The sequence below is a fragment of the Loxodonta africana genome, chromosome 2, assembly GCF_030014295.1.
Source record: "Loxodonta africana isolate mLoxAfr1 chromosome 2, mLoxAfr1.hap2, whole genome shotgun sequence".
Classification (NCBI taxonomy): Eukaryota; Metazoa; Chordata; class Mammalia; order Proboscidea; family Elephantidae; genus Loxodonta; species Loxodonta africana.
This window is the reverse complement of record NC_087343.1, coordinates 219,044,522-219,062,103: the sequence shown is the minus strand read 5'-3', so window position 1 is coordinate 219,062,103 and position 17,582 is coordinate 219,044,522. Positions and strand designations below refer to the sequence as shown.

General features: G+C 42.4%; 1 protein-coding gene across 4 annotated transcripts; it reads left to right on the top strand.

Annotated features, from left to right (window-relative positions):
- The first annotated feature begins 433 nt into the window (after positions 1-433).
- PSMG1 (proteasome assembly chaperone 1) lies at positions 434-15,573 on the top strand. 4 transcript variants are annotated; one of them, XM_003419019.4, is made up of 7 exons: positions 434-601; positions 4,153-4,259; positions 5,400-5,551; positions 7,538-7,600; positions 11,996-12,194; positions 13,057-13,193; positions 15,369-15,573. In XM_003419019.4, exons 1-7 carry the CDS (start codon positions 471-473, stop codon positions 15,441-15,443), a joined length of 864 nt encoding a protein of 287 aa, XP_003419067.1. In that variant the 5' UTR covers positions 434-470; the 3' UTR covers positions 15,444-15,573. The 4 variants fall into 4 exon arrangements, with proteins under 4 accessions (XP_003419067.1, XP_023414873.1, XP_023414874.1 ...); XM_023559105.2 differs by lacking the exon at positions 434-601 and adding an exon at positions 4,519-4,616 and having other exon boundaries at positions 4,149-4,259; XM_023559106.2 differs by lacking the exon at positions 434-601 and adding an exon at positions 4,396-4,573 and having other exon boundaries at positions 4,149-4,259.
- The last annotated feature ends 2,009 nt before the right edge of the window (positions 15,574-17,582 follow it).

The window sequence follows — 17,582 nt, the reverse complement described above, 5'->3', positions numbered from 1 at the left end:
TGCCCCACAGGCCCGCCTCCGGCCCCTGGGTCCCGCAGCCTTCCAGTCTTTCGGTCTTGCCGCGGAACCCCGGCTGCGGGGAGAACTCGCTGGGTTTCCGCGGCTGCGGGGGCACAGTGGAGAACGGGGCGGGATCAGGAGGCGGGGCGCAGGGGCGGGGTGGGACTCAAGGGCAAGCGGCAGAGCTCAGGGGGCGGAGCTCAGGTGTGGTGGGCGGGGCTGGGGGCGGAGCGCGAGTGCGGACTCACGGGCGTGGGGCGGGGCTCGGGGTCCGAGGGCGAGGCATACTTAGGGGCGGGGCTCGGAGGAGCGGGGCGGAGCGCGGGGTTGGGCCGACTTCGGCTCGAGGCGGAGCTAAGGGGCGCAGAGCGGAGCGCGGGGGCGGGCTCAGGGGCGGGGCTCATGGACACAGGGCGGGGCGCGTGCGTAGTACCGCTGCGCCGGAGTTGGGCCCCGGGTCTGAGGCGGCTATGGCGGCCACGTTCTTCGGGGAGGTGGTGAAGGCGCCGTGCCGAGCTGGGACGGAGGACGAGGAAGAGGAGGAGGACAGGAGGGAGACGCCCGAGGACAGGGAGGTCCGGCGGCAGCTGATGCGGAAGAGGTGAGGCGCCTGGCGCGGGGAGCCGCGGGCAGCCGGGTCGGACGGGAGGTGCGCGGCCTGCAGGGCCGGGACGAGTTCGAATCCGGGGTGGCCCTATCGGCCGCGGGCCCCGGCAACCCCGCCGGCCTGAGTACGGTCAGCCGATGCCCAGCGCACCCCAGGTACCCAGTTAGGCCTCTGAGGACCCGGCAGAGCCGGCGTCGGTGGCTTGGTGTAAGCGATGCTCGCGCTGATCCGCTAGGATTGCAGTTAAATCATGAAAGTGAAGCCGTTTTAGGAGTTGAATTCAGGTGTGTTCTTTAAAGAACTTGCTTCCAACGCTACCTGTAGCATGTATTTAGGATTGTTTTTTTTTGAGGGCTACAATGCTGTCATCGGGCTCTGGGTTATATATTTGGTTCATGGATATTACCCCAGTTCTTTGAGAACTTTGTTATCCTCCACCCCACGTAACGCTCACTTGAGTTAGCATTATATGTCAATATCAGATGGACACTATGACTTCTTAAGGACAATTTCCAGCACCTAAAAATTGGAGAAAATAGTATAACGACACCGTCCCATGAACTGTCATGTAAATTCAACAGTTATCCAGATTTTGTCACATTTGTTTCATTTCCCCCACCCTTAAGTGACTCCCGGACACCTTCACCCCAACATCCTTCAGAATGCATCGCTAACGGTATAGGCATTTTATTACATATGGTGTTATCGCCCCAACAAAACTTATAATTCCTTGATATCACCTAATAGTCAGTCCTTGGCAAAATTTATCCAGTCATCTCAAACATGACATTTTACAGTGAGTTTATGCAAATCATAATCCAAACAAGGTCCACACATTACATTTAGATGTTTTGTCTCTTACCCACCACTAAAACCCACTGCCGTTGAGTCGATTCCAACTCATAGCGACCCTATAGGACAGAGGAGAACTGCCTGATCGAGTTTCCAAGGAGTGCCTGGTAGATTTGAACTGCTGACTTCTTGGTTAGCAGCCATAGTGCTTAATTTGTCTCTTAAGCTTCCTTTTATTTAGAGAGCCCCTCTACCTTCTTTTTTAGCCCTGTTGCGAGACTGGCTGTTCTGTAGAATGTTCCACATTTTTGGATTTGTCTGATTGCTTCCTCCTGATGCCATCTAATACGTGTATCCATCATTCGCCTGGTCTTGCCCTATCCCCTTGAGTGGTTGTGATCCAAGCCTTTCTTCCTGGTCTTAGATGAAGACATTAGTGGCTCAGTGGTAAAATTCACCCCTTCCATGTGGGAGATCCAGGTTCAATTCCTAGCCAGTGTACCTCTTGAGCAGCCACCCATGTCTGTCAGTGGAGGGTTGCATCTTGCTGTGATGCTGAACAGGTTTAAGTGGAGCTTCCAGGCTATGACAGACTAGGAAGAAAGGCCTGATGATCTGCTTCCAAAAATCAGCCAGTTAAAACCCTGTGGATCACAAAAGTTCATCCCACTGTGCATGGAGTTGCCTTGAATTGGGGATAGCAACAACAACATCATCCATCATCTGCTTTTCCTAAAAATGGATGTTTCCTCTAGAGGCTTAGTCAGATTCAGGTTCAATATTTTTTTTTTTGGCTAAAATGCTTCAAAAGTGTGCTTTGTCTAGGTGCCCATCAGCAGATGAATGGATTAACAACTCATGGCACATACACACAATAGAATACTATGCAACGATAAAGAACAATGATGAATCCATGAAACCTCTCACAACATCATGGATGAATCTGGAGGGCATTATGCTGTGTGAAATTAGTTGGTTGCAAAAGGACAAATACTGTATGAGACCACTATTATAAGAACTCAAGGAAAGGTTTAAATACAGAAGAAAACATTCTTTGATGGTTATGAGGGAGGGGAAGGAGGGGGAGGGAAGTTCACTAACTAGATAGTAGACAAGAATTAGGTGAAGGGAAGGACAACACACAACACAGGGAAAGTCAGCACAACTGGACCAAAGCAAAAGCTAAGAAGTTTCCTGAACACATCTACACACTTTGAGGGACAGAGTAGCTGGGGCTGGGGCCTGGGGATCATGGTTTTGGGGGACATCTAGGTCAACTAGCAGTAACAAAGGTTATTAAAAAAATATTCTGCATCCCACTTTGGTGAGTGGCATCTGGGGTCGTAAGAACTTTTGAGTGGCCATCTAAGATGCATCAATTAGTCCCAACACACTTGGAGCAAGGGAGAATGAAGAACACCAAAGACACAAGGAAGATATTAGTTCAAGAGACAAAAGGTTCACATAAACCAGAGACTCCACCAACCTGACACCAGAAGAGCTAGATGGTGCCCGGCTGCCACCAGTGACAGCCCTGGCAGGGAACACAACAGAGAGCCTCTGGACAGAGCAAGAGGAAAGTGTGGAGCAAAACTCAAATTCATGTAAAAAGACTAGACTTAATGGTCTGACAGAGACTGGAGGAACCCCCGAAACTAGGGCCCCTGGACGTTCTCTTGACCCAGAACTAAAACCGTTCCTGAAGCCCATTTTTCAGACAAAGGTTAGACTGGACTATAAAACAAAAAATAACACTTGTGAGGAGTGTGCGTCTTAGTTCAGTCAGATACATGAGACCGAATGGGTGGCTCTGTCGGAGGCAGGATGAGAAGGCAGGAAGAGACAGGAACTGGTTGAATGGACTCAAGAAACCCGGGGTGGAAAGGGGGAGTATGCTGTCACATTGTGGCAATTACAACTTGGGAATTACAACTAATCTCACATAACAGTATGTGTATACATTTTTGTATGAGAAATTAACTTGAGCTGTAAACTTTCTCCTAAAGCACAATTAAAAAAAGAAAAAGCGTGCTTTGTGTTATGGGTTGAATTGTGTCCCCCCAAAATATGTGTTGTAAATTTTAAATCCCACTGTGTAATCCCATTTGAGAATAGGATTTTCTTTGTTGTGTTAGTGAGTCCATTTCAGTGTAGGGTGTGTTTTAAGCCAATCACCTCTGAGATATAAAAAGAGCAAATTAGGCACAAAGAAGTAAGCATTGATGGGAGAAGATGAAGATCACCAAGGAACAGCGAAACTGAAGCTGAAAAGAGACAAAGACCTTTTTCCAGAGCCGACAGAGAGAAAGCCTTCCCCGAGAGCCGGTGTTCTGAGTTCAGACTTCTAGTCTCCTAAATTGTGAGAAAATAAATTTCTGTTCGGTAAAGCCACCACTTGTGGTATTTCTGTTGTAGAAGCACTAAGAAACTAAGACAGTGTTTGTTAACGCACACCGTGCCCAGCTGTCCCGGTGTTAACGTATACCGTGCCTAGCCGTCCCACTTGGAGGGATGCCCAGACTGGGCAGTGGGCCAGGTGGACAGCCTCCCTCTGCTGTTGGCTTCTCCATCAGCTTTGCATGTGATGGCCTTGTTGATGAGTTATCATTATCTGAATTTCCTTAGGATTGTAATCATGCTCTTTATAAAATTCAGGTTTGCATTTTACCTATTACAAAATCATTCCTTATAAAATGGTACTGATTTTATTTATTTTAAGTTGCTTTAGTTTCATCTTCTCTTTTTTGTATTAGGGAAGTGCGTCTTCTTCGAAGACAAACAAAAACATCTTTGGAAGTTTCCCTGCTAGAAAAGTATTCGTGTTCCAAGTTTATAATTGCTATAGGAAATAACGCAGTAGGTAAGTGAAAATGCAGAAGGCTACAGATTTTATTGAAAGAACGTAATCTGAAGTTACTTATTTCCTTCCATCATGAAAGATTTCAAATGCCTGGGACCTTTTTTAAAAAGTCATCGTAGTTTAACTTTGCTTCTAGGTGAAATCTGTCCCCTGAGTTTATCGCTCATGTGGTACCATCTTTCCATACACTTGAAAAATAAGATTTAAAGGGACTGTTCCTGGCTTCAGGAGAACTTACACGCTCAAGGAACTGTTCTAGGTTTCCCTGTGCCCTCAGCCTGTGTTGGCCAGATGTGGAGGAGTTGAGGTAGTGGGTACGTGGACCCCTCACAGAGATGGTTCTTAGAAGATTTTGAGGTAACAGACTCCTTTGAGAACATAAAGAGAGCTCTGAGAATAACAACAGTAATAATTGCTAACATTTTTGAGCCCTCAGTTCTAAGGTCTTTATGTGTATTAATTCACTTGGTGGGTTAAAGGCAGAACAGTGTGGAGTTCATTTGGAACAGTGTATGTGTGTATGTACGTCCATAAACTGGTGTCACTTCAGGGGGCTCACAAGCTCTGGGGAGGGCATTTGGAAACCCCAATTAAGAGCCCTTACCTCATAAGGTACCCCCACTGCTCTTGGAACATAGTAAAACCAATTGCCATCAAGTTGACTCTGGTTCTTGCGACCCTACGTGTGTTAGAACTGCACTCCATGGGTTTTCAATGGCTGGCTTTTTGGAATTAGATCACGAGGCCTTTCTTCTGAAATACCTGTAAGTAGACTTGAATTGCCAACGTTTTGGTTAGCAGTCAAGTGCTTAACTGTTTGTGCCACCCAGGGACTCCAGAACATAGTGAGTAGTTCGTAAATAACTATTGACTTATTGGTATAAAGTTCCCACGTTTTTCAGTAGAGTGTTGCACCGTGAGAGCAGGGTAAGAAGTCAGTAAACCTGTTCTCTGCTTTTGGCTCTAATATCTTCTTTATTCAAGGTGTGGTTTTTCACATCTTGAGGACCTCAGTTTCTGTATCTGCAACGTAGAAGCCCTTGAAGGTTCTTTCAGCTTTAAAATTCTACGGTAACTTGAATTTTTTATTGAAAAAAAAAAAAAATGCGAAGCACTAATTTATGCAAATTGTTTTCACAGCATTTTTGTCGTCGTTTGTTATGAACTCAGGCATCTGGGAGGAAGTTGGTTGTGCTAAACTGTGGAATGAGTGGTGTAGAACCACAGATGCTGTCAGTCTGTCCCCCACAGAGGCTTTTTGTGTGTTTTATCATCTAAAATCAAATCCTTCGGTAGGTGGAATTTGTGTATTTAAAAAGTTGTTATTTAAGCATCATTTGTGTATTATTTGTCTTTGTTACTAGTGCTGTTGTAACACAAATGTCACAGGTGCGTGGCTTTAAGGAAGAGAAATTTACTTTCTCACAGTTCTGTGGGCCAAAAGTCCAAATCAGGGTTTGAGCTGTGTCATTTCCTCCCCTGTCAGTAGCTCCAGGGTTTCCTTGGTTCCTTGGCTTGCAGATGATTCTCATGGCTTTTGTCTCCCCTCATGTGTACCTGTGTCTGTGTCTAATCAGCTCTTTCTATAACTCAAAAGTGATCAGGTTTAGGGCACCCTACACTGGTATGACATCATTAACACAGCAAAAGAAAACCCATATTTCCAAACAGGATCACACCCACAAGTTCAAGGGCCAGAAATTCACCATATTTTTTTTTTTTTTTTTTGGGCACAATTCAATCCATAACACTGTTTATTTGAATTCTCCCTTTATATCTACTTTTGGGCTGAGGAATTCTGCCTATAAGCAGTGGTACCAAAAAACCAAACCCATTGCTGTTGAGTTGATTCCTATTCGTGGTGACCCCATGTGCTACAGAGTAGAACTGCTCCATAGGGTTTTCTTGGCTATGATCTTTATGGAAGCAGATTGCCAGGCCTTTCTTCATGGTGCTGCTGAGTTGCCTTGAACCTGCAACCTCTTGGTTAGTAGTTGAGTGCAAACCGTTTGCATCACCCAAGGACTTTCGAAGCAACCCCTTTATGTAAACATTAACGTGGGGTATAAAGTGCATTGTTAAAGTCGTTTTGAAATTCTGAAATAACTTGGTTATAAACTGTAAACATGAAATATTTAAAGCCTGCCCTCACTCAGAAAATTACTTCAGCTGGCAACCTAAACACAAAGAATGTGCTTACTCCACAGGAGCAGGGAGTTGTGCTTTGTTGCCATCTACCCAGTGTTTAGCCAGGGACTGGTTCATACCAGGAGCTCAGTAAATACTTGTCAAAGAAGTGGATGTTTTATGCATTCTAAACACCACTCTGTTGACATCAAGGTTTTGATCTAACTGAATTGGTCCTGATGATTTAAGTGGTTGATGCCGAGTGATTTCAGTGGATTGCATTTGTAAACCTAACCTTGGTCCATTCAGAGAATGGGCCTCAACTAATTAGGGAGACAAGTCAGGCAGGTGAGGTGGCCAAGCAGGTGACCCATGTGTACCCATGCGCTCGTCTCAGAGAGTCCCTCCCATTCCACAGCTGCTAAGCGCTTGAGCAAAGGGACTCAAGCAGTGGAAGAAGTCAGTGAAATAAATTCCATTTTACTCTGTATTCCATAATATTATAACATTTATTGTAAGGACTAAATGTTAGCCTTGAAATCTGTAAAGTTTGCTTTTGCAATAATCGTAATTTGTGTCTATAATATGTGATCCAAAGTTATTTCACTTTAAATTTGCCTGAGAGTTCTTGTTTCTTAATAAGGGAACTGTACATGTTCTTGTACCTGATCCTTAATGGAAATAATTTGTTTTGGAAGAGATAACGAAAGTCAACCAGGAGAAATTTCTGTTGCTGCTTCTAGTTGTACCACTTATTAGTTAGGTAGCTCTTGATTATTCCAGACCTGCTGTGTAGTTAATTATATATCCAGTCTTCTTCCCTAACCCGTGCCCTTTTTTCCTTCCAATGCTTTCTGCGATCCGCTTCTGTAAGGATGACAGCCTTGGAAACCCTGTGGGGCAGTTCTACCCTGTCCTGTGGGGTTGCTATGAGTTGGAATTGACTGAATGGAAATTTTTTTTTTCCTGTGAATGTGTGAGTGTGTGTGTGTGTGTGTGTGTGTGTGTGTGTGTGTAGGTATATATATGATATGTATATAATATATACCTATCTATGGGTTAGGATATATATACATATATACATGGTGACAGTTTAGGGTACGCATAAAATTTATTTGGTTTCACACAGAACTTGGCATTTCATTTTTCAGGTTTTCCTTTGTCAGTGCAGTTGCTACGTTGCCGAAGATCAGCAGTATCAGTGGCTGGAAAAGGTAAAAGAGAAATGGAAAGCTGCGAATGGTTCGACTCTAAGAGCTGGATATCAACTCCAAGGGCTCAATATCTTTTCATTTAAATCCATGCAATCAGATATGGGGGGAGTGAGGGGAAGTATTTGTTTCTTCTCAGCACAATTGTAGGAGTTTGTTATAGGATAGATAGAATAAAAAGAACTTATTTAACATGATCAGTTTAGCGAATGTAATCAGCATTGTGCTAAGGCATACAGGTCAGAGAAGTATAAAACATAGTTGTATTCTTTGCACCCAACAGCCTGTTATTTTGTCTGAAGGAAAACCAGGCAGCCCACATGAAACAGCAGTGTCATAGCAAAGGACATAGTACGCCATAGCCAAGGGTGGGAAACCACAGAGTGGGCCGATGGACCTGCAGGCAGGTGACGTGCAGGAAAGTGAGGCAGGGAACAGAGCTGGCCTCCAAGGGGCTGGCTCTGAGCTACCCCTCACCACTCACCCTAAAAGCCCCTGCATCTGTCTTATATTAGAGCCACTTTTCTTACCATTAGGCTGGAAAAGGTTGAGTCTTCATTTTTTTTGGAACATTCTGCACGTAGTATGTGTTCAGTGAAACAAATGAAAATTTCACTTTAATAAATTTAGAGAATAATCATAATTTTGGCAGTAGTATTTTATTTTTAAATGCGGTATATCTTAAGGATTGAGGCCTTGTATCCATACATCATAGCAACATGTCAGCTTAAATCCTGGGAATATTTTTATATAGACAACCAATCAGTTGCCGTTGAGTCAATCCCAACTCATGGCAACCTCATATGCGTCTGAGTAGAACTGTCTTCCATAGGGTCTTCAATGGCTGATTCTTCTGAAGTACGTAGATCCTCAGGCCTTTTTTCCAAGGCACCTCTGGATGGACTTGAACTTCCAGCCTTTTGGTCAGCAGCTGAAAATGTTGTTAGCACCATCCAGGAACTCTCTTAATAGAGGTGTTGCAATTAAATTCATTAGAAATAGGAAATTTGGTGTATACCTGTATACCTGTTTAAACCCCCACACTTCTGTCAGTTTGTCGTACTATAGTGGCTTGTGTGTTGCTGTAATGCTAGAGGCCATGCCACTGGCATTTCAAATACCAGGAGGATCACCCCTGGTGGACAGGTTTCAGTGGAGTTTCCAGACTAAGACAGTCTAAGAAGAAGGACCTGGTAGTCTACTTCTGAAAAAATTGGCCAGTGAAAACCTTATGAATAGCACCGGAACATTGTCTGCTATACTGCTGAAAGATGAGCCCTTCAGGTTGGAAGGCACTCAGAATACGACTGGGGAAGAGCTGCCTCCTTAAAGTAGAGTCAACCTAAATGACACGAGTGGAATAAAGCTTCAGGACTTTCATTTGCTGATGTGAGAAGAAACAGCTGCAAACGTCCGCTAATGGAATGTGGAATGTATGAAGTATGAATCTAGGAAAATTGGAAGTTGTCAAAAATGAAATGGATTGCATAAACATCAATATCCTGGGTATTAGTGAGCTGAAAAGGACTGATACTGACAGTTTTGAATCAGATAGTCATATGGTCTACTGTGCTGGGAATGAAGAGGAATATCTTTGCATTCATCATCAAAAAGAACGTTTCAGCATCTATACTGAGGGACAGTACTGTCAATGATAGGATAATATCCACATGCCTCTAAGGAAGACCAGTTAATACGACTATTATTCCAATTTACGCACCAACCACTAATGCCAAAGTTGGAGAAATTGAAGATTTTTACCAGCTTCTGCAGTCTCAAATTGATCAAACATGCAATCAAGGTGCCTAGATAGTTTTAGGTGATTGGAATGCGAAAGTTGGAAACAAAGAAGAAGAAAGATTGGTAGTTGAAAAATATGGTCTTGGTAGAAACAATGCCAGAGATCACATGATAGAATTTTGCAAGACCAGTGACTTCTTCATCGCAAATAACCTTTTTACAACAACATAAGTGACAGCTATACGTGTGGACCTCGCCAGATGGAATACACAGGAATCAAAATGACTACATCTGAGGAAGAGACCATGGAGAAACTCAATATCATCTGTCAGAACAAGGCTAGGGGCCTACCTCAGAACAGACCTCAATTGCTCATATGCAAGTTCAAGTTGCAGCTGAGGAGAATTAGAGCAAGTCCAGGAAAGCCAAAATATGACCTTGAGTATATCTCACCTGAATTTAGAGGCTACCTCAAGAGCAGATTTGACCCATTGAACACTAATTACTGGAGATCAGACGAGTTGTGGAATGACATCAAGGACATCATACACAAAGAAAGCAAAAGTCATTAAACAGACAGGAAAGAAAAAAAGACCACAATGGTCGTCAGAAGAGATTCTGAAACTTGCTCTTGAACATTGAGTAGTGAAAGTGAATGGAAGAAATGATGAAGTAAAAGAGCTGAACAGAAGATTTCAAAGGGCAGCTTGAGGAGACAACAAAATATAATGACATGTGCAAAGAGCTTGAGACAGAAAACCAAAAGGGAAGTACATGCTTAGCATTTCTCAAGCTGAAAGAACTGAAGAAAGAATTCAAGCCTTGAGTTGCAGTATTGGCGGATTTTATGGGGAAGATATTGAACGATGCAGGAAGCATCAAAAGAAGATGGGTGGAATACACTGAGTCACTATACCAAAAAGAATTGGTCGACATTGAGCCCTTCCAGGGGGTAGCATATGATCAACAACCAATGGTACTTGTCATGGATTGAATTGTGTCCCCCTAAAATATCTGTCAACTCAGCTAGGTCATGATTCCCAGTATTGTATGATTGTCTACCATTTTGTCATCTTACATGATTTCCCAATGTATTATAAATCCTATCACTGTGATATAATGGAGGAAACCCAGGTGGCGTACTGGTTAAGTGCCATGGCTGCTAACCTAAATGTCAGCAGTTCAAATCCACCAGGTGCTCCTTGGAAACTCTATGGGGCAGTTCTACTCTCTCCTATAGGGTCGCTATGAGTCGGAATCGACTCGACGGCAGCGGGTTTTTTTTTTTTTTTTATGATGTAATGAGATGGATTAGTGGCAGTTATATTGATGAGATCTACAAAATTAAACAGTGTCTTAAGCCAATCTCTTCTGAGATATAAAAGAGAGAAGCAAGCAGAGAGACGGGGGACGTCATACCACCAAGAAAGCAGTGCTGGAAGCACAATGTGTCCTTTAGGCCCGAGGTTTCTGCTCAGAGAAACTTCTAGACCACAGGAAGATTGATGACAAGGACCTTCCTCCTTAGTCAACAGAAAGAAGAAAGCCTTCCCCTGGAGCTGGTGCCTTGAATTTGGACTTCTAGCCTACTCGACTGTGAGACAATAAATTTCTTTTTGTTAAAGCCATCCACTTGTGGTTTTGTTTGTTATAGCAGCACTAGATGACTAAGGCAGGGCACTTGTTGAGTCCCCTGCTATTTGGTCCAGGTCAGGTACATAATCCTGGTAGTTATGCAGAATCAAACAGAGGTATCAAACTATGGATTCAGACCATAAGTATCATAAAGGGAGGATAATAAGGGAGGCCTTGTGAGTGATGTTCTTTTTAATGGGGTGTACCTGGTAACAAATCTATATAGTGTTAACTTTTTTGTGGTTATTTACAAAGCTGTGATACAGTGAAATGAGCCTCACAAATCATTTGCGGCACACAATATAAAATCTTCAATTCTGTTGTTCTTATTTGAAAACAGCCATTTTATCCTCTTCATATTTTCAAACAAGGTGCATTGACCTAAAATGTCATTTTCATTTACAGATAGTTGTTTTCTTTGTTTATGGTGATAGGTTTATATCACTATAGATTCTAAAAGCTGAAAAGGTTCTTGGAAATCTGTCTAATCCAAGCCCTTCAAATCACAGAAGAGGACGTTGGGGTCTAGAGCAATGGGAAGTTGCCTATAATCATGAAAATTAAGGAAATGGATATGATGAGAATCATTTTTCCAGCTTCACTGGTGGCTGGAAGAGGGAGTGAGTGTTGGGTGTGCTTGCAGTCACTGGCAGGTGGCCATAGTTCATTAACTCGGCTGCTCTGTATCATAGTTTTGTAGTTGCTGCTCTGGGCACTTGTTCGTGGCTTTGTCTATTCCCTGTCAGAGCCCTGGTAGTCAGTAATGCTGTCCTTAGTTCACAGAGGAGGAGAGTGACTTGGAGGACATCATGTGACTAGAAAGTGGCAGAACCAAGCTAATGCCCAGGCCAGGGGGACAGCAAAGCATGCGTCCTCTTCCTGCAGGGACCCTCCCTCCCCTGCAAGGAATGATACAAACTACTGTGTGTCATGTCAGGTAAATCACTAGGGAAGTGTTTGCATTCTGTAATAAAAGTATATGTTTTTTTCTTACTTTTTAATTTGAAATCAATTTTGTGTTAGGTTTTTGGCTCTTGTCCAAAGAAGAACATGCAGGTAACTATTCTCACGAGTCGACATATCACTGACTACAAAACTTCAGAGTCTACCTGCAGCCTGCCATCTCCTTTCCTGAGAGCCCTGAAAACACAAAATTTCAAAGACCCTGTGTGTTGTTCGCTGCTGGAACAGCCGAATATCGTACATGATCTTCCTGCAGCAGGTGGTACTAAAATACCTCACATTTATAGTATGTCTTGTGACGGCTTTGTTGGTACTTATTACCTCAACTATTATGCTGATCTTTTTGAAGTAGTTTGTTAATAATGATGATTGATATCAGTGTATTGCTCTTAATCCTCAGTGTCTATAGTTATTAGTACGTTGTATTGGTGTTGAGTTTTCAAACTTTCTGGAGTTAACTTACGAGAGCAGTTCAGAGTTCTTGACTGTTGTGTTTCAGAGGTGCTTTGTTTCTTTTTGGTCTTTGAGAACTCAGAAGTGCAAGCCAATGTTAGTTGTTAAATGTTGGTGTATGAAAAGTGGGTCAAGTAAGGCTTAGTTATCAAAATGGGTTTCACATACTGAATCTTGGTAGTTGCGTTAGCATTTTTATCACTATTACTAATTTTGTTCTAGCATCATGTCAGAAATAGATTTACTTTTCAGGAAATATGTAATTGTTACCCATTAGTAATTTTTTTGCTTTTAAATGTTAAGTTTACTAGAATGTGAATTGGCTCTAGATATCTTAAAAAACCCTACATGATGCATTGTGTATTTGTTACTGAATGTAACTTACTATAGTCAGCAAAATTTTGATCTTTTAGCTACTTAAAATGTGTCTCAACATTATGTCAGGAAATGTAGGTGAATATAATATTTACAAAAGCAAGAGATTACTTAGGAAGATAAATTGGCTTTGAAAGAAAATATGCATTCTAGATTGGTTCAAAATGCCAGTGAGTGCCTTTATTACAAAAGCAACAGAGACTTGACTCTTGCAGATCAGCTGTTATTTTTTAAAGTTGTATTAGGCATCGTATGAATAGAAAACTTGTGTTTTTTTCCCCATCTCTTCATAGTTCTGAGTTACTGTCAAGTATGGCGAATTCCTGCAATTCTGTACTTGTGTTACACTGATATTATGAAACTCGACCCCATTACAGTAGAAGCTTTTAAGCCTGTACTTTCTTCCAGAAGCTTGAAAGGTTTGGTTAAGGTAAGTTTTTAGCTCATTTGAATTAGTAGCTGAAATTCATAGCTGTGTTATTATAATGAACTTAACACACACAGATGTATGGTGTCAGTTTGAAGCATAAGCAGCACTCAGAGATCTTCTTTCTCGAAGGAACACTCCCTGGTTTGAACCTGTTACTCTTCTTGGTGGACATTGTGACTTGATGAATGTTTTGTTGGTATATAATAGATCAGTGCAATGCACTTAAATCCCAGGTGTCTGTGTAGAAAGATGGTTTTACTGTTTAAGAAGTTGTTGTAACTAATTAATTTGGAAGGTTGTAATTTTTGAGAAGGCATTTTTGAGCTATGCTGGATCAAATTATTGTAACATTTATTCACCTGCTTTTGCATGGGACTGGGTATGTGAAGATGAGAGATTTATATAATAAACTTGTTCCCTGCCCCTAGTTTGTAAATATCCATAGTTTCTTTCCTAGAAAAATATATAAGGGAACACATAGACAAAAAGTTTTGCCTGGAATTTTAGGTAGCTCAGAGACTCCCCTTCTTTCTCTAAGAGATTTACTGTGAGTCCCTGGACCTCCAGTTTAGAACTTCCTTAAAGGAAAGAGATTTTAACAAAGTTGTTCTGCACCCGTTTTATTGTGGAATGTCCACTAGTGGAAAGAAGACCTTTCTGATAAGTTCTGTCCTCAGCTAGCCCCCTTCACAGGTCTCATAGGTTAGTTTCATTGCTAGATTTTCAATGCTTTGTGGGAACAGAGCACCTTTTTTTAATTTTGGTATTCCCTCAGCTCATCACATAGTTGGCATAGAGAAGAATGAAGAAGAGTAAAGCTGTAAAACTCTAGGATTTAATATTCTTCAAACATATCTTTGAAATTGGAATCATGGATAATTTTTCTGACTGAGTTCTTTTGTATTTAGCATCTCTTTCAAAGTGTATACTAACTGGTAATTGTGTTTGCTTATATAGTTAATGGATTTGCTGGTTTCAACTTAGAAAGAAGTTTCCTGAGGGCAGGGACTAGGGCCATTTTGTTCACTGGTGTCTTCCCAGCCCTTGGTACTATGCTGAGCACACAGGCACTTTGTAAATATTTAGGTTTGTTCAGAGCATTGGAAGTCGTTTTCCCTATAGGGTTTTGTTTTTTTTTTTTTAGTTGTAATAAATATATATGTAACAAAAACACTTGCCATTTCAGCATTCTTCACATGTCCAGTTCAGTGACACTGACTTCTGTTCATCCTGTTGTTCAGTCGTCACCCTTATCCGTTTCCACATGTTTCCATCATGTCGTAGATGTTTTAAGTAAACTCCCAGCCTTAAGAATAATCTTTGAAGGGAAGATTTGAATAACTTTTTTAAAAACTTTTCACTTCTTGCTTTGAAGGTAATGATTTGAGGGAGGGTGAAATGCCCGTTTTGAAGAGTGTCATTTCCTTAAAGACCAAATACAGTTATCCTGAATTAGTTCATAGCTTCTTTCACCACAGTAGAGCTGTTTTCAGTCTCTGCTGCATGGACACCACAGGGTCTGTGGGTGGTGTTCCCAGAGTTCATCACGTACTTGGCATTTAGAAAAATGAATGAGGATAAAGTTGTAACACTCTAGAATTTAATATACGTCAAATGTGTGAAGTTTGGTGAGTTAGCCATTGGGCCTCCAGAGGTGAGTTAGCACCACAGTCACAGGGCGATACCAGGATTGTAATGCCAGGCGACCCGATGGGAGGCTAACCTGTAGGCCAGCTACGAGGAGACGGGGCTTTATCCTGTGGGAAGGCTTCGTGGGAAAGTGGCAGTTTAGTTGGATTTGAAAGATGGGTGAGTCTTAGTGGGTGAGAATGTGCAGAGGGAAGAAGCAATGTGAGCAGAGTAGGCATGTTCAGTGTGCATTTGGGTGGTATTAGGGCGTTCAGTGTGGAGTTAGGAGGTGCGAGGTGATGAGAAAGAGGCCAAGGTGGTTATGTAGTCAAAGGAGCTTAGTGGGCTTTGAGCAAGGCAAGAACGTGCTTCAGAGTCTTACCTACTTGCCTTTTTGTTTGAAGAGGTGAAAGGCAGCTCCTGTAGTACCATTTGGGGCCTTTCTTCTTTGATTAAGCCTGAGACTGTGGGGGTTGGTCTGTATAAGTTGCTTCTGACTGAATTCTTGGTCTCACTGGATTCTTAGCAACTTTTTTCTCTTTCTAGAATATTCCCCAGAGCACAGAGATGCTGAAGAAACTGATGGTCACAAATGAGATTCAGAGTAACATATACACATGATTCTAAAGATTGTTTTGTGATGTGTACTACCCACCTATCCCTTGAAGGGGAGCAGTGTGCCCTGTTTTTTTCTTTTTGAGGGGGGCTGTTTTGAGGGACAGGAAAACAGAATAAACTTATTTTAAATTCACTGTAGTTTAATTCTTTATTTACGTTGGTATTGGTCACGCGGGAAACCCTGGTGGCATAGTGGTTAAGTGCTACAGCTGCTAAGCAAAGGGTCGGCAGTTCGAATCCACCAGGCGCTCCTTGGAAACTCTATGGGGCAGTTCTACTCTGTCCTATAGGGTCTCTATGAGTCGGAATCGACTCGACGGCACTGGGTGTGATTTTTTTTTTTTTTTCTCGGTTTGGTCATGCTGAAACAAGCCAGTTGTGTTTCTTTTATCCACTAGGTGGGAGTATTATTTTATATGAGTATTTTAAAATGATGCAGTTAAAGTTTTAAACAGTTACAGATCTGAAGAAATTGTATTAATATGGCAAAGTATAGTTAAATTTGGTGCAAACTTTTTTTTTTTAATGATATAGGAAAGCTGTTGATCTGTTGGCAAGTGTTACTGTGTGGAAAGTTTCTGAACCTTGTATTTCATCATTGCTTTCCAGTGGTATTTCCCCCAGAATATTCCAGGGCTCTTTTGCAAGGTTGACTGTATTTAGTATCACCACGTACAGTAGTTGAGTGTTATCATTAGGAATGTGAATTAAATCATGAACCCAGAGTAACCACACTGCTTCACAAAACCACAAGCTAAACGGGTTAGTGAAAATAAGTGTTATAATATTGGAGTTGAGAAATGCTTCTTATCTCTCTTCTGCTTTCTCCTCCTTTTTAGTTATTAAGTCACTTATATATGATAGTATTAAACAGCTTACCAGTATCTGTTCTAGATTCAGTTCATTTACAGTTTTTGGTAGTGGTTGGACATGGCATGAGGAATTACTCTGTTGTCTGACTCCTTCTTGAGGAAACTTGATTTTTCTTTGTTATAATTAAGTTTTGGAAGCCTTGTGCAAGGTACATTTGTGGAAGTACTCTGATGATAGAAATTGAAGCATTTTCCTTTTTGCAGAAAAGTGTATCCATTCAGAAATGTGTTTGCAGAACCCTGAGGTGAACCTTGTGAGACCTGGGATCTGATCCCAGCTGGAGCAAGCTGTACCTGTGTGGAGAATTAGCGTGATAAATGAGGAAGAGTCATCTTGCCAAGGAGCAGGCTGTATTCAGATCTCAGCTTGGCCCCTTGCAGGCCTGGTGACCTTGGCAGATGGCTTAAAGCTGAGCCTCAGTTCCCTATTTGTAAATGACAGGCGATGCTGGAGACAACACTTTACTTACTAGGTGGTTCTTGAAATTTAATGAGTTAACGTAAGTGTGTAATAAATGTTTTTCTTATCCTCTTCCCTTGGGTCTCAGTTTTTCATCCGCTTGTTGTTGTTACATGCTATTGAGTTGGTTCTGTAGGACAGAGTAGAACTGCCCCATAGGGTTTCCAAGGAGCAGCTCGTGAATTCAAACTGCTGACCTTTTGGTTAGCAGCCAAGCTTTTAACTGCTACGCTACCAGGGCTCCATCATCTGCTTAGTGGTGAAGATTCTGCTTACCTGATGGGGTCGTTGTGAGGTTAACATTATACGAATGCTGTCTAAGAACTGTTGAGTGTTATTTCTGTGCGCACACACTTGTATGTACCCTATCTTGAGGACAGACTTGGTGACGCAGCCAGGAAAGTGCTGCAGCAGCTGTTTTCTGGAGCCGCTGAAGCAGTCTCACTCTCCGCTCCTTCTCACGTCTTCTCTCACACGACTTCTAGAGCCGTGGTTCTCAGCGATGTGAAGGGGCTGGGAGAGGGAGTGGTTAGGGAGGATCCTGGGAAAGCCAGGGAAGCAGATAATGCTGGGAATTGTAGTTTAGGTAATTTTGGTAAGGAGAGAATTGCAGACTAGCTGGGAAGAAACCTCTTCCTACAGTAAGAAGCAGGTGGCAGGTGCAGGGGTTGGTGCTAACTCAGCAGAGCCGCATTCAGAAGCAAAATGGAAGATTGTGCGCATATCAGCAGCCCTCAGTTCTAGGTGTGGGAGTGTGGGGTGTGGGAGAGAGGAAGAAGGCTTAGAGCTACTGGATTTTGAAGAGAGCAC

What these genes read in the sequence shown, in the direction of transcription:
- PSMG1 (XM_003419019.4), top strand. Translation starts at nt 471, where the DNA reads ATGGCGGCCACGTTCTTCGGGGAGGTGGTGAAGGCGCCGTGCCGAGCT. An exon ending in ATCTAAAATCAAATCCTTCG is followed by an intron (nt 5,552 to 7,537) that starts GTAGGTGGAATT and finishes TTCATTTTTCAG; the next exon opens with GTTTTCCTTTGTCAGTGCAG. An exon ending in GCTTGAAAGGTTTGGTTAAG is followed by an intron (nt 13,194 to 15,368) that starts GTAAGTTTTTAG and finishes TTCTCTTTCTAG; the next exon opens with AATATTCCCCAGAGCACAGA.